Genomic DNA, 15,657 nt, shown 5'->3' on the forward strand with positions numbered 1-15,657 from the left:
ACGCACAAATCCTCAGATTCCAACAGCACCGGCCCCCGAGAGGCCCGGACTGGCTGTCCCACCCAGGTCAGGTCAGCCGCCCAGTCGCGTCGACTCTTTGTGACCCCCTGGACGGCAGCGCGCCAGGCCTCCCTGTCCATCACCAACTCCCAGAGTGTGCTCAAACCCACGTCCATCGAGTCGGTGATGCCACCCAACCATCTCATCCTCTGTCGTCCCCTTCTTCTCCTGCCCTCAATCTTTCCCAGCATCAGGGTTTTTTCAAATGAGTCAGTTCTTCGCATCACGTGGCCAGAGCATTTAAGTTTCAACTTCAGCATTAGTCCTTCCAATGAATACTGAGGACTGACTTCCTTTAGGACTGACTGGTTTGATCTTACAGTCCAAAGGACTCTCAAGAGTCTTCTCCAACACCACAGTTCAAAAGCATCAGTTCTTTGGTGCTCAGCTATCTTTATAGTCCAACTCTCATATCCATACATGACCACTGGAAAAACCACAGCTTTGACGAGATGGACTTTTGTCAGCAAAGTAATGTCTCTGCTGTTTAACATGCTGCCTAGGTTTGTCATAGCTTTTCTTCCAAGGAGTAATTGTCTTTTAATTTCAAGGCTGCAGTCTCCATCTGCAGTGATTTTTGGAGCCCAAGAAAATAGTCTGTCAGTGTTTCCATTGTTTCCCCATCTATTTGCCATTAAGTGATGGGACCGGATGCCATAATCTTAGTTTTTTGAATGCTGAGTTTTGAATGTTGATCATCCTACTAAGAGGAACCAAATCTGATGGACGGCCCATTCAAGTGGGTCAGTGGCCTTGGAATTACAGGCAGTGCTTGCGTTTTTAAACAAATTACTAAAAAAAAAGACTTACAGGTGAAACATTTTGTTTGGAATGCAAATCTATATTTAAACGTTGTCCCTTTGTTCTGTTGGCTCTGATTTAGTAAATTACTCATAATTTTAATTATACTTCAATTGCCTGGCAGTTGACAGGCATTTATTTCCACAATGCATCATACTGACCACCTCCTGCTCAGGCTTCTTGCAATTAGTTTCTCCTGCTGGGCTCTGAAGGAGGACAGCTGACGGCCAGGCACGCCCAGCGCCTTCCGCGCAGCTCTCGCTGCCTCGCAGGGCATCTGGGACTGAGCGCTCGCAGCCCAGGAGCGGGAGGCCTGGGCTGACAGCCAGCACTGTGTCCACAGCTGCCTGTCGGGAGCGGCTGAGGTGCCACAGCCCCGAGCTCAGCTGGCTACGGGGCAGCCAGACCCACGTCTGAGACCAAGCACGTGCCCGGCAGAATTCAGCACCACCCAGAAGACCATCTACTCTTGGTCAGTCGTGTTGGTGGAGAGTGGGAACTGGAAGTGCTTGGGGCCTTGAGTTTCCATGTTGAATGTTCCCCAGCTCTCACCAGAGACCCTGATGGAAGTCAGGGGTCTAACGGGCCTTGGGTCAGAGACCTCACAGGGGCCTCAGAGGGGACCCTGGAACCCCTGTTTTTACAGAGGAGAAACATGGGGTCAGAGAGGCTTCTGGGGTCAGAGTCTTGCTATGGCAAACTGGCCCGCAGGCTGAGGCCAGGCCTGTCCCTCTCCCAGGGTCCCGAGGGCCACTCAGCTGCGGCTCCCCCGGGACAGCCGTCAGAGCCCAGCTGAAGCCTCCTGGGTTCCCATCCAGTCTCAGCACTCCAGGGAGGCTGGAAAGGGCAGTGAGCTCCCAGTTCACCAGGGGGACACCTGGAAACGTCTTCTGTCCACACTGAAAGGGTCCTGCTACCCCGAGGAGCTGCCACTCAGCAACAGAGAGGAGAGGAAATCGCCTGGGATGACTCGGCCACCGGGCGGGCTGTGCCCTGGGCCCGCCCAGCCGTCCTGCTGGCCGCCCCCTCCCCAACCACCTGGCCGTCCTGCTGGCCGCCCCTCCCCCACCCACCGCGCTCCGGTTCACTCTGCAGGTCACCACGGCGCTGGACTTCCCGCCTTGGAGGTCACACTCACACCACGGCTCTGCACCAGCCGGCCTCTCCAGCCCCACCCAGGGTTGGGCGGCTGCCCGCTGAGCGAGCTCACTGCTACAGGAGCGGGGTTCACAGAGTGCCGTGGGGTCCCCAGGCCTTACCTGCCACTGGATCAGGACAGACGAGGTGGTGCGTGGCGTCACAGACACGGAGCGTGGGGGCTCCCCGGGGACTGGAAGGAAGAGGGAAGCAGCAGGGGTTAACGTCGAGCTCGGCCCAGCAATCCCGGGCCACGTCCCCGCCTGCTTTCAACCAGCCAGCACGCGGCCCCCTCCTCCCTGGGGACACCCTTCCCCCGCCTGCCAGCCTGTCTAGGGGAGAGGGAGCTCATTCTGGACCACCTCCCCGACCTCACCTCCCAAGGACCTGCCCCACTGGACACACGCAGAGTCTGGGTCTCTCCACAGCCGAGGCGCCCGGAGTGCTCCTGCAGTTCCCTGACCTCCTCTCCAGAGGAGGAGGGGCGTCACTCTTTTGGGGTACGTGGGTCAGAGCTACTTCTGAACAGGACACATGAGCAAGCCAGGCCCAGGGCCCTTCGCTTTAAACACGGATGTGACAGTCAGGAAAGGGGGCTGACTCCGGGGGCTGGGGAGACCTCTGGCCCGGCCAGGGTCCTGGTTGTGGCCTGGTGCTGCTCTGGTTTGACCCCGCCCTGCTCTATGGAGTGTCTGTCATGTCCAGATGTGTCCAACACGCCTGCCCCCGCTGGGCCTGGGCGGCCCGCTCCCAGCAGACGGACTGGCCTTCTCACAGCGGCCCCGCTGTGACAACCCAAGACCCGACGCAGAGTCAGTGTTCAGAAACGGGCTTTGAGCAGAAGGATTCAGGGCCTCTCCCCGCCCCTCACCTGTGTGCCTGGCACCCCCAGCCCGCTCCCCACTCCGCCTCAGCTGCTCTGAGCGACCCCTGCACCCTGCAGGCCTCCCCGTCCTCTGGGCCCAGACCAGGGACGGGCCCATGCTGGCCACACTCTAGGCCCCCGGCCCCAGGGGCCACTGTCTACCCTGCCCCTCTGACCTCTGACTGTTCCGGCTCAAGGGCCTGACCCAGCGTTCCTGCCCACATGGGGCAGGCTTAGTACTCTCAGGATAAGAGACCCTTTCCCAGCAAACCATCTGTGCGCTCCCAAGCCCCTCCCCAGCACTGGCCCCAGCGTGGTCAGTGTGGCCTGTCCTCTCCCCTGAGAGGTGGACTCAGGGACACAGGACAAAAACACAAGGCCAACCCATTGCAAAGAGAAGATGAAAAGGTGATTTGAATATGAAAGGGCTGAGAGCGGCCCCCTTCTGCCCGAGCCTGTGAGGGGGAGGGGAGCGGGTGGGTGCCCTTCTCCCAGGGACAAGCTGCTGGGTTTTTTCCTTCTAAGAACTAGCACTCAGGCAAGGTGCTAAAGCAGGAATACAGTGGACGCCACAGGGGACAAGCACCGCTTCTCCAGATTCGGGGCCCGCCCTTCCTCCCCGGCCTCCCGCCAACAGGGTGGCGGGGACACCTCTCCGGTCGGGATCGCGGGGCCCTGGTGGCCTGACCTCAGCGAGTTCAAGAGCCAGCAAGGCCCCGGACCCCGCGGCTGGTCCCTCAGGGGAGGAGGCCCCGATACCCCGGGCTACAGAAGAGCAGAGCTGAAGCCCGGAGGCCTGGTGTGAGTGGGGATGGGCTGGTTTGAAGGCGGCTCCACCGCTGAGTGAAGCGGGGAACGGGGAGCTCAGAGCAGGCCTGGGGATTGTCACAAAGCGCCTCCCAGTGAACTGAGGGCCCAGGTCAGCCGCCTGGGCTCTGAGCCTCAGCGTCATCACGCAGCGGCTGCACTCTGCCCTGAGCACCTGCCTGTCTGCCGGGTGGGCCTGAGGACCCCGCCTTCCTGTCCTTCTGGGCCTGGTCTCACTGCCGACGGTCAAACAAACTCACAGGGGGTCTGCAGGCCCAGTTCCTCTGAGCAGAACCGAGCAGGGGTGGGGGAGGGACCTGGGGCTTTCAGGGTCTCTCTGACACTTCACTGTGCATTCGTCAAGCGGCAAAACCAGGACGGCTCGTGAACGAGAAAAATGGGGGAAAGCTCTTACAACCAGCTACCCCACGGCATCTATCTTTAATGACCCTATAAATTATTCAATGTCAGGGATGCTAATGGATCGTCGGGTTTGGAAGCCAATCAAAGACACGTCCCTCCATTTGGAAGCCCTTGAAGTCTGATTTACGGCCCTGGGCTGTGCAGGGGCGCCGGCTTCTGCTGCTAATTGAACCCCACTGCCAATGGAACCCCGCTGCCCATGGCCGCTCCCCCGCTCCCTTGGCTGACCTCTTCCTGGTTCAAGGCGGGAGCAGGCCTCCCTAGGAGCCCGGGTTTCGGGGTGCACAGGCAGCAGCGGGAAGCGGGCCCTGTTGCTCACCATCCTGCAGCGTGGTGACCGCCTCCGTCTCGGCGCTGAAGTCGCTGTCCCCAATGTCGTTGGTGGCCTTCAGACGCAGCTTATAGGAGGTGAAGGGCCTCAGCCTGAACACAGAAGAGACCTGTGACCGTGGGGCCCCCCCACTGGGGCCCCCACGAGGGGGCGTTCTGGGGCTGCACCCCCTGCTGGGGGGCCTACGAGGGGGCGTTCTGGGGCTGCACCCCCTGCTGGCAGGGCCCCAGGAGGGGGCATTCTGGGGCTGCACCCCCTGCTGAAGGGCCCACGAGGGGGCATTCTGGGGCTGCACCCCCTGCTGGCGGGGCCCCAGGAGGGGGCATTCTGGGGCTGCATCCCCTGGGGGGCCCACGAGGGGGCATTCTGGGGCTGCACCCCCTGCTGGGGGACCCACGAGGGGGCGTTCTGGGGCTGCATCTCCAGGCAGCAGTGAGCTGGCCCGGGATGCTGGGGAGCAGCCCCCAGCCCCCAGCGCTGTCTTGATGATCAGTCTAGGGGGACAGGAGGTTCAGGGAGGGGCAGAACTCCCGGTGGGGATGGAGCTTAGGCTCAGTGCTCCTGGGGGAGGAAGCCGCCTCCTGTAATTAGAGACACTTCGGTGCAGGCACAAATTGCTGCTCTGCAAGGAGCTGGAGGGTTCCTCCAGAGGCGCTGATTACTTGGAGCTCCTGCCCACTCCCCTCCCCCTCCCCAGGGCTCCTGCCTGCAGCTCCCACGACCTGGGAGTCTGCCCTGGCCTCCTCCCTCCTGACTAAGCCAGCCAGGGTACCCAGCGCTTGACCGGCGCGAACCCCTCTAACCCCCAGGGCGGCTCTGCAGGGTGGAGCCATCAGGATTCCCAGGTCACGAGGAGGGGACAGAGGCCTCTGCCCTCTGCAGAGACTGGTCAATGGCTGGGGTGGGAAGACAAGTCTCCTTCTAAACAACCCTAAGTAAGACCAAGATGATGTCGACTGCCCACAGTTAAATGATGTCCCTCCTCGGCCCATGGACAAGACTTTAGGGACACGAATGCACTTCTTGGTGCCACCGCTTTGGGCTTCCTCTTTCCCTTCCATCCATCCACCCACCCAGGTGGTCCGGATCTGCAGGGGTCTCATGTGCCCAGGGCGGAGCCACACCAACAACGAAGGCTTCAGATGGACTCGTCTGCGCTAAGGACACACAAACCTTCACCACGTCCCTGGGGCCACTTCCCACTCACCCCATTCAGCAGCAGCTGCTACTCCTGCTCACGGGGAGCTGACGAGCATCCCTCCTGCCCCTTCCCTCTGCCTCAGGCAGTGGCCCCGTCATCCCCTCTGTTTCCTGGACCCAAACATCCCAAGTGATTCTAGGTGCCCCCTCCGTGTCCCTTAATCCAGACCGCCTCCAGCTTTCCTCACCTTGGTCTAAGCACAGCCCTCCTGCCTCAAACCAACCCTGCCTTCTCACTTCTCATCTGACCTGTAAACCAGTGGCTTTCAAACTGAGGACCAAGGAACCCCTGAAATGCTAAGGAACCCTCTGGGCATCCAGGGTCTCTGCTCCCTCTGCGTCAACCAGCTCCTCGTCCATCTGGTTGGTAATCACTTCTGGGAAACACTTCGTTTAGAGAAAGGATTCTGCTATCTAGAAACACTGAGGACCGTTTTTGGAAGCTGCGATTAGAAAGCTTTTCTCTCCCTCTGTTTTCATATCTTCTCCTGCCCGAGGCCGCCCCCCACCCCCGCGCGAGACCGCCTCCTGCGCCAGACCGCCTCCTGCGCGGGACCTCCTCCCGGGCGAGACCGCCTCCCGCGTGAGACGGCCCCCCACGCGAGACCGCTCCCACGCGAGGCCTCCTCCCGCGCCAGACCGCCTCCCGTGCCAGACCGCGCCCCACGAGAGACCGCCTCCTGCGTGAGACCGCCTCCCGCGCCAGACCGCCTCCGGCGCGAGACCTCCGCAGCGGCTCTCCGAGAGCTCACACTTGCAGGGATGCTCGTCCACCACTGGCCACGCCTGGCGCCAGGCGGTGCTGAGTGAACGCTCGCTAGAGGGACGAATGCAGGGGGACGTTATCTGCCCCGGAAGTTTCTCGGGAGGGTTGAAAAGAGGATGGGCGTGAGAGTCAGTGCAGGCTGGGGACATGGTGGGGGCCTGGGAAGTGACCCTCGTGTTCAGATGCAGCACTTCGACTGCCCGAGCCTGCGAGCCCTGTTGCTCAGCCATGTCGGACTCTTCGCGACCCTGTGGACTGCGTCTAGTGGACTCTATTTGGAACACGGTAGTGCACCTGACTCACCACATTGCATTTAGCACTTTGCTCTTCTCTAAGGATTTTGGGAACTGAGGCCAAAGATCTTTGAAGACCACCCCTTCTTTCCTGAACTCCGGGGTCTCAGGGAGTTGGGGGCACATCACGGGCAGTGAAGGGTGACTTGACGGCTGGATGAGTGGGCCCTGGTCTGAGATGGACGGGCTGGGGCCAGGGGACCGGGAATCAGAGCTCCCAGCCTCACCCTGTGCTGAGCAGGCTCCTCTCCTCCAGAGGACCCACGACTGTCCCTGTGGGTCACTGAGCTGCAGGACTTCCTGTCTCAGCAGGAAAGCCCTGCCTGGCGCCTGGAAATAGGCACGGGGCAGCTCAGAAGCCATGACGGGAGTGGCCAACTCATTGTCCTGGAGATGTAACTGTGACTACTGAGCCTGGACGACTGGTCTACCCTCTGCCCCTGGCACTTGCCGTCACCACCTCCCTCCTGCCCCCTTGCTCCCGCCACACTCCCTGCTGAGTACAACAAAACTTTCAAGACCACTTGAAAAACGGAGGAGGAACAAACCCTCCTATTTCCCCCAGCTCTGCTCTGTTCACTCCCCCAAGCCTCCTCCAGCCTCGGCTTTGAAGAGGGCCAAGCGGGAATTCCGATTCCGGCCCCACCTCTCCTAACGGGGGCACTGCGTCTAATTTCTCTGGAGTCTCAGTCGGCTCATTTGTGGAAATGGAGGTGATGGTATCTGCGCTTACAGAGGAAGTTCTGTTGCACAGCCTGCCTCGAGGAGTCTGGTCACACAGCAGGCGCTTAATAAACGTTCCTTTCTCTTTCCCGTCTCCCCATAGGCTGCTGGAGAGGGCGCATTCAGGGAAGCAGCAGGGCCCACAGTCGCTGGGCACAGCAGCCGTCACTGGAGCCCAGGCAGTCACCGCCCTGTCCCCGAGGGACACCCAACTGGATGGGAACGTAACACAGCACCCGGCACGGGGCTCTTGGGAGCCGGGAGAGGAGACGTGGTCAGCTAGACAAGCACAGGGCCTCCTCTGCCCTCCTAGGAGGTCCTGGCGAGGGCTCTAGACCCACGAAGACAGGGGTACCCACTGCTGGGCACCCTGGAGTGTGAACCCGTGGAGTCGGGGCTGAGGGGAAGGACAGGTGATGCTGGGCGTCTCCCTGGGGCTCCCCTGGACCACCACCAACCCTGCAGCCCAGGGCTTCTATCCCAGGGGACCGTCACTCCCCAGGCCTGCCCGTCTAGATGGTTCCATCTGGAGGAAGCTGGCAGGCTACTTAATGCCCCCCAGCCCTCACCTCTTCCACCACAAAGCAGGTGCAGCCAAGAGAGGAGGCCAGGTGGGATCAGGACAAAGCGAGCCCAGGGCCTCCCCGCACCCAGCGGTCACGAAATGGCTGGCTCAGGGGCGGCCCTGCTCCTGCCGTTGACCATCACTGTGGAGCCACGGATGGCAGCGGGGGAAAGAGGTGTGCCTTACTGACCCAGACCGGGGCACAGAGGAGGGTTGTCTCCCTGACCGTGACACTGGCCTAGGACACGGTGCCAGGGGCAGCTGGGCTGCCATCTGCCTCAGGGACTGGGGGCCTCCGCCCCTATCGCCTCATTAGATCCCGCAGCTCAAGGGTGGCGGGGCGGACAGAGCTCAGATGGACAGGCAGGAAGAGGCCAGGGTGGGCCCTGGGACTCCTGGGTCCTAGCATGGGAGGGCTGGCCAGAGGGCAGATGCGGGCTCGCAGTGTGGGTCTCCCTACTGGGAGGGCGGGAGCCGACGGGGGGAGCGCCCAGCAGGGCCCCCGGGGCGGGGCAGGGCCCTCCCTGCCCATTCGGTACCTTTCGACGACACAGGCTGTGGCCTCGTGGCTGATGGACGAGGAGTAGGTCTGCCACTGGCCCCCGGGGAGCTCGCGCAGCTGCAGCGTGAAGTACCGGATCGGGGAGGCGCCGTCGCTGCCGGGCACCCACCGCAGACACAGGCTGCGGGCCGCCACGTCGGCCTGGGGCACCTGGAGCTCCCTGGGGGGTGCGGGCCGCTCTGCGACCAAGAGAGGATGCCAGGTCAGGGCCGGGGCACCACGAGCAGCTCTGGGGGGGGGGCTCGGCGGCTGCCTGGGGCACTCTCCCGCTTTCCGATCTTGGGCCAGCGCCTCTTTAACCCTGGTTCGTGCTCCTTGGACGTCGACCAGGGCCTGGGACCATGAAGGTTGTGGCGTGGGTGGCCTGGGGGCCGCGCTGAGCCTCTGAGGTCGGGACTGGGTTCGGGGAGTGGGGCCGGGACCCGTTTCTGAGTGGGGGTCGCTTGCCTGTCGCCCGGGCCCCTCACCCCATCGACGGCAACAGAGAAGCCCCACGGGCCGGAGTAACTGTTGAGCTGTGCGGCGTGATGAGCGCGGGTTCCGATCAGGATGTGCAGGGGGAAATGACGCTGCAGCTGATTGCCAGCCCCCCGGGGACGGCCGCGAGGGGCCCGGACCTAACTCCCTTCTCTGAGGCCCACGCTGCGGCCTGAGAGCCCGAGTCCCCTCCTGGGCCCATGGGAAGGGGCCCAGTTCTCCTGGGCCCCTCACTGAGCCATGGGGGCTGTAGGGAGGCAGGGGCGCTTGGGGGCTGGAGGGTGGGGAACAGGGCTGCTCCCGAGGGAGGTCACATCTGCGCCTCCTTGTGGACTCTGCTAAGTCACACCAAACCTTGAGCAAACCTGTCCGTTCCCTGCTCCTGCCGAACGGGCTGCGTGGACTCTGAGGAGGAAGGCAAGGATTGGGGCCTGGGACTCTCGGTCACCTTTTGGAGGCGGGGAGCACTCAGCCCTGCTGTTCCCCACGCTGGAAGGCTGGCCTAACTGCTTCCCGGGGGTGGGGGTGGGGGGGGTGAGGAGCCAGCAGGGGCTCTGGCACCTCTGGTGGGAAAGGGGGGGCGGGGGAGGAGGGGCAGTCTCTCTCCTTGAACCCCAGACATCAGGGCTGAGGATGCGGGCCTGTGGTGAGTGTCAGGCTGTGTGGACCAGCTGTGCGTCCAGCTCCAGGAAGGACCCAGGAGGTGCTTAATAAACTCGCAGTTTTCACAGCCACCCCCCACCCCTCACCCGCTGCCCAGGCACGCTGGGCCTCTCCCCACCGCTGGCCGACATTGAGTCGGGCCTCCGGGTCTCACCTCTCTTCTCAGTGGTGATGACCGTGGCCTCCAGCGGCTCCCCCCAGCCCTGCCTGGTCTTGGCCGATAGCCGGAAGACGTACGCAGATTCGGGGGCCAGCTCGGTGGCCGTGAACTGCCTCACGGTGGCACCAACCTCCACGGTGGTGAAGGTGTTGGGGCTACTGCTGGCCAAGCGGTAGGCGATCTGGTAGCCTGGGGGGGGGCGGGACACGAAGACTGCTGGTGAGCCGTACCCCCTCACAGGGAAGCCCCCAGCCCCCACCCGGGACACCCCACCGAGCCCCGGGTTTCTTCAGGCCGGCGTCTGAGCTGCAGGCCGGGCCCTTGAAAGGGAAGCCAGGCCCAGGGATGAAGGGGGCCTCGGGGCGCTAGGCCCCCTCTCCATCCTTTGCAGAACTCAACGTGAGCACAGCTGCCTCCTCCCCGTGGCCCCGGCTGGAGGATGCTCCGGAGCAGCACAGAAGGCGATGCCTTCTCTGCTCCCACCCCCACCTTCTAGCAGCTCTGCTCCCCCCGCCAAAGGGTCGCCCTGCCTGGGGCGCCCTTCTCCCCGGAGCAGCCACCCTGGAGGCGCTGGTGTCTGTGCTCAGACCCCGTGTCTGCTGTCTGTCTGTCTGTCTGCATACCCCTCTTCGTCCTGCCACCCCAGCACTCCTGCTCCCCAGAAGCCTCACCCCGTGGCTCTGAGCAGGTGGGGTGGGGGGCTCCCCCAGGGACAGCTCTCCCCGCAGTCAAGGAAGCGGGAGGGGGCTTGCACATTAGCTCCGGGTGGGCCCTCAGCTCGGACCGCCTCTCCGAGTGCCCTGATCATCAAGGGTCCATGGCTGCTGAAAGTCACATCATTAAGGACCAGGCTGTCCTGAAGACCAGGCCCTGCCAGGTCCCTCCGCCTGCATCCAAAGCGGCAGAGGACTTGCAGACCCAGCTCGGAGACACCTGGACACCTGGTGTCTGGAAAAGGAGGGCAACGTGGTCAGCATGCCCACCTGGGTGGAGTCCGCCTCCTGCACGCCTGGCAGTGTGTGCCCCCTTGGTGGGAGCACCAGCCTCCCCCTTGCTCCCTCAGCTCCCCCTTGCCTGTCACACCGTCCTGATCAGTTACATCATTGCTCTCTTTCTCCCCGTTACACTGTAAAACATTTACATTTCTTCTCTATTAACCCCCAGCTCTCTCCTGAAGCTCACCCACTGCTACCAGAGTGATGTAAGCCGCCTTCCTACACCAGCTCTAACTCAGGACTTCCACTCCAGCTTTCACGTGTCGTATTATTATTTGTATGTTGTCGGGATTTGCAAGGAGACTGAGGCGCAGGGTGAGGCCTGTGTTCAGCAGATTTAGAGGGGCACCAAGCAGATCAGATGCGGGGGGCAGGCAGCACCATGCATGCAGGCACGTGGTTCATCCACAGAAGCTACAGCAGGTAACATACGGCACGGGGGTGGGGGGTCTGTGATGGGACACAGCCAGTGACCCCTGTGTCCACCTGGCCACCGGAGGAAAGTCAGCCTGTGCCCCGTACGAAAGTAGCTGAACTATGGCAAGGAATTAAGGAAAGGTATTCTGCAAATAATTCATGCTTTTGAACTGTGGTGTTGGAGAAGACTCTTGAGAGTCCCTTGAAATACAAGGAGATCCAACCAGTCCATCCTAAAGGAGATCAGTCCTGGGTGTTCATTGGAAGGACTGATGTTGAAGCTGAAACTCCAATACTTTGGCCACCTGATGCGAAGAGCTGACTCATTTGAAAAGACCCTCATGCTGGGAAAGATTGAGGGCAGGAGGAGAAGGGGATGACAGAGGATGAGATGGCTGGATGGCATCACTGACTTGATGGACATGAGTTTGGGTAGACTCTGAGAGTTGGTGATGGACAGGGAGGCCTGGCGTGCTGCGGTTCATGGGGTCACAAAGAGTTGGACACGACTGAGCGACTGAAATGAACTGATTCTGCAAAGACAAACCGAACTTCACGACCAAGTGCAAAGACTACAGAGGCAGACAGAGACCAACAAGAACGTGATCAAACGATGTTTTAAGGACCTCGAGAGGGAGGTGTGTCCCCAGGGTAAGTGAGCTTGGCCACTGAAGAAACACCATGCCTCCTGAAGAAGGGACTCCAACCCTACCCTCTGCCCTCAGAGAGGCAGAAAGGAACTCTGCGTTAAAAACAGGTGAACATATGTACTTCTGAGGCCTGGGCCCTGTGTGTGTGCACACTGAACTTCTGGGTAGATCTGAGCTGACCAGGTTTCTTTTGCAGCTTGTGAGCGGGCATGACTACAGCTGAGACGGCTGGGGGAGCAGAAACCACCTGCCCAGCGCCTCCCAGGCACGGGGAACCCCAGGGGGACACTGCCGTGCAGTCAACATGAGGCATCCCAGGGCCCACCCCGCTCACGGCGCCCACCAGCTGGCAGGTGGTCCCTTAACGTGTCCCTCTGTATTTCAGAGAGTCACATGTGATGAAGACTCCTTGATCATTCAAATCACCTTCCGCCCGGTGAGTATGAGTTAATGTGGATTTGGATGTGGTTACTGATGCTCTTTTGTTATCGTTTGTTCTTGATCACGTTTCACCTCTGCTCAGATTATCTGCTGCTGGAGTTAAAAATCCTGGGGTGAAACCGAGATTTTGTTCAAAGGCACGTCTTTGTGAGCTGCGATCTAAACGGGAGCCACTAACTGCCTCCCAGGTAGGCTGAGGTCTGCCCTCCACCAAAGGCTCCACCCCTACTCCCCGCCCCGCCCCTCAGGGCACGACCCTGGGGTGACCCTTGACCTCACCTCCACCTGCCCGTGTGGGCTCCGTCACATGGCCCCTCACTCACTCCTTGTCCCCTCTCTTTTGGACTGATGGGGGCGTTTCTGCCTGGGCCCCGAGAGCTCCAGGCGACCCCGGAGAACCGCAGGAAACCTGGGCTAGTCTCTGATCCAAGTCACAAGGAGCGCCTGGGAGAAAATGCCTCAGCCCTGGACTCAGGAGCACCTTCCTGTCCTTTGCCCTGGAAGAGGGACTGTGTCCCTGCGGTCCTGTTCTGCAGTGCCATGACCTGGAGGATGGACGCCCACACCTCACCTCAACACGGGCTCAATGAGCAGGAGAGAGCCTTCTGTACAGGAACAGCCAAGAGCTACTGCAGAGCGCTGGCCCACACACTCGGGAACATGGATGGGAAGTGAGGCAGGACGGAGGTGTTTGCACAGAAAAGGCTCGTTATCTGATCCCAGGTCCAGCAAGCTCAGAAACAGGAGCTGAGCCTCAGGGACAGGAGGTCAGAGGGTGCGGCCGTGCGAGAAAGGAACGGGGATCTGGGTCCCCGGGTGGAGAGGAGAGGGCCGAGGGCAGCCGCGGCGGAAGGTCCCGTGGGCATTCAGGGGGGCACGACCACACACGGCCCATGAGGACGCGGGGGAATGCGGTGGGCTGTAGAAGCCCGAGCAGCTCGAGTTACCCGGAAGATGAGGACACGTCGCTCGTCTAGAGAACCAGCAGGGAAAGAGGCGGCGCCACAGGCTGGAGGGCGGGTTCCGGGCCATCCGCAGGGGAAGCCGGGGCCGGGGGAGAGTCAGAGAAGGTGCAGCCAAGGATAGGGGGGGCCTTTGCAGGGGTGGGGTGGGGGGCGTCTTGGTCAAAGGAGCTGACAGTGAAGAGACCCCAGAGTGACTCTGGAGAGTCGAGGGCAGACCTCCCAGGTGGTAGCGAGGCCTTTCAAGGACTGGGTGGTTCCTGGGTAGAAAAATGGTGTCCGCTTGAGAGTTCTGTCCATTGTCTGTTCAGGGACCATCCTGGGGCCCCAAGGCCAAGGCTGCGAGGAGGACACAGGGCTGCCGACCCCCCTGCAGGCACTGTGGGTGGTGATGGCCCAGCAGTGCCCACTCCTGGCTCAGGGAACCCACAGCGGCTGAATCTCCCTGGGGGTCGGGGGGAGGGTGGCAAGCATCGGTCTAGCCTGGATGCCGCCTGGGTCACTGGTTTTACAGCTTCTCGGTGTGAGGCTGGGGGGCAGACAAACGCAACAGCGGAGCAAACCACGCTTCTACTAACACGGACCCTACTCAGCTGAGCCCCGAATTCTCAGCAGAGTCCCACACACCCTCGTATAAGAAGCTAGAGGTCAAGGTTCGGCCCCCATGGGCAGCCCGACTTCTAACCTCGTGGAGGTGGGGATCCTGCCTGTCTGGAGGGACAGACCCTCGCGGTCCGAGGAGCTTCACAGCATCTGAGCGACTGTGGAGCCAATGGGCAGGGGGGCGGCCACTCCCGGGTGGTTCCCCCCCACGCCCAAGGAAGGCTCTAAATGCTGCGAGCTCTCCCCGTAAAACATTTACGTAAATAAGCAAGTGTTTCTCCCTGTAGGCGCCTCCAGTATTTCACGCTGTTAATCTCTTTCGGAAATGAAAGAACATGTTTTGATACAGATTACAAAAGCTCTCGTCGCAGAGGTGTTTGTGTGCTCAGAAGGCCACGCCGCCGGTCCCTGGACGTAAGCGAGTCTCGCAAAAAGATGTTTTCCTTTCTCCCCCCTGAACACCAATCTGAATCTTTAGAAATTGTTTTCCCGTCTTTCCGCAGCATCTACAATTCGGTGCACTGGCGGTAATAATATCTGGGTGACAGGTTACCCAGACAACGCTTGTTACAATTACCACTACACGCCTCACAGCCCCGGAGGGCGCTGGGGGAGGTGGTGAGCTGTGTTACTCAGCCTTGGAGTCCGACCCCCTCCTGACCTGGGGTTTTGTGATTTTCAAGGACCACCAGGGACTAGAGATCTACGGCCAGACTTCTCAGCACCTCGGGGGCGTCTTGTAACCTGGCCCCAAGCTGCCTCTCAGCAGGAACCTTCCGTTGGAGCCACCAGGGTGATGAAGAACGAAGTCCCGCAACTCTCCTGGGATGGACGCAGAGAAATGCCGAGTGCAGACACACAGCGACTCGGAGGGCCTCTCTGGTCTGACAGCGGGGAGGAGGCGCCGAAGGCCCGCGGCGCCCAGATGGTGCCGTCCGGCACTGGCTGTTCTGGGTTTTCAGCGCCCTGAACGATGCCTGGGAGGCCTGATCACCGGTCCCCCTGAGGTGGGCAGCCTGGTGCAGAGGGATTATATGACTCCTGGGCACTGAGAAGAGGGGCCACTGAGTTACAGCCACCCCCTGCCCCCCGCCCAGGCTGTACGCAACGCCTGAGACTGGACCTCAGGCCGCCTTACTGAGAATCTGGGAGAGGGACACAAAGGGGAGGGGAGGCCAGTCACTCTGGAGCAGGAGCAGAGGGGCCCTGGTGGGCTCTGAGCCCCGGCCACCGCGGCCTGCCCGCAAGCGGCTTTCGTGACTTTGAAGTTGCTGTTTTTCAGCTGCTCAGTCGTGTCCCACTCTGCGTGGATTGCAGCGTGCCAGGCCTCCCTGTCCCTTTCCGTCTCCCGTAGCCTGCCCAAGTTCATGTCTGTTGAATTGGTGATGCTGTCCAACCATCTCATCCTCTGCCGCCCTCTTCTCCTTTTGCCTTGAACCTTTCCCAGCTTCAGGGTCTTTCCCAGTGGGTCATCAGGTACTGGAGCTTCAGCTTCACCACAGGGGAGTACCCATATATGACAACTGGTCGTGTCTGCAGAGTTTTCAAGTGTGCAGAGACGTCTTCGGGTCATGTGGATGCTTTTGCAACTTGTTTTTCCCGCAACAGATGTTTGTGAGGCTTTTTGGTAGCACTTCCTGGAGCACGCGTCCGTTACTTTAATGGTCTCTGTAATTTCTCTGTGCGAATAGCCCACGGTTTGCCTTCTCACTGCCTCACTGATGGACATTTGGGTTGTTTCTAGTTGCTTCTTTTC

At 61.0% G+C, this 15,657-nt stretch overlaps 1 protein-coding gene across 2 annotated transcripts in view; it reads right to left on the bottom strand.

The window, feature by feature from the left end:
- SDK1 (sidekick cell adhesion molecule 1) overlaps positions 1–15,657 on the bottom strand; it is a 735,743-nt gene that overhangs the window by 49,589 nt on the left and 670,497 nt on the right. For both annotated transcript variants that reach the window (XR_001917262.1, XM_018040596.1), the window contains exons 29-32: positions 9,828–10,022; positions 8,511–8,712; positions 4,413–4,516; positions 2,121–2,191 (exon numbers count right to left, since the gene is read on the bottom strand). Coding sequence is in view for 1 of the 2 variants with exons in the window: in XM_018040596.1 (XP_017896085.1) it covers positions 2,121–2,191; positions 4,413–4,516; positions 8,511–8,712; positions 9,828–10,022 (572 nt within the window). In the remaining variant the exon portion in view is untranslated. The remainder of the gene's footprint in view (positions 1–2,120; positions 2,192–4,412; positions 4,517–8,510; positions 8,713–9,827; positions 10,023–15,657) is intronic.

This window comes from Capra hircus, chromosome 25 (genome assembly GCF_001704415.2).
Source record: "Capra hircus breed San Clemente chromosome 25, ASM170441v1, whole genome shotgun sequence".
NCBI lineage: Eukaryota > Metazoa > Chordata > Mammalia > Artiodactyla > Bovidae > Capra > Capra hircus.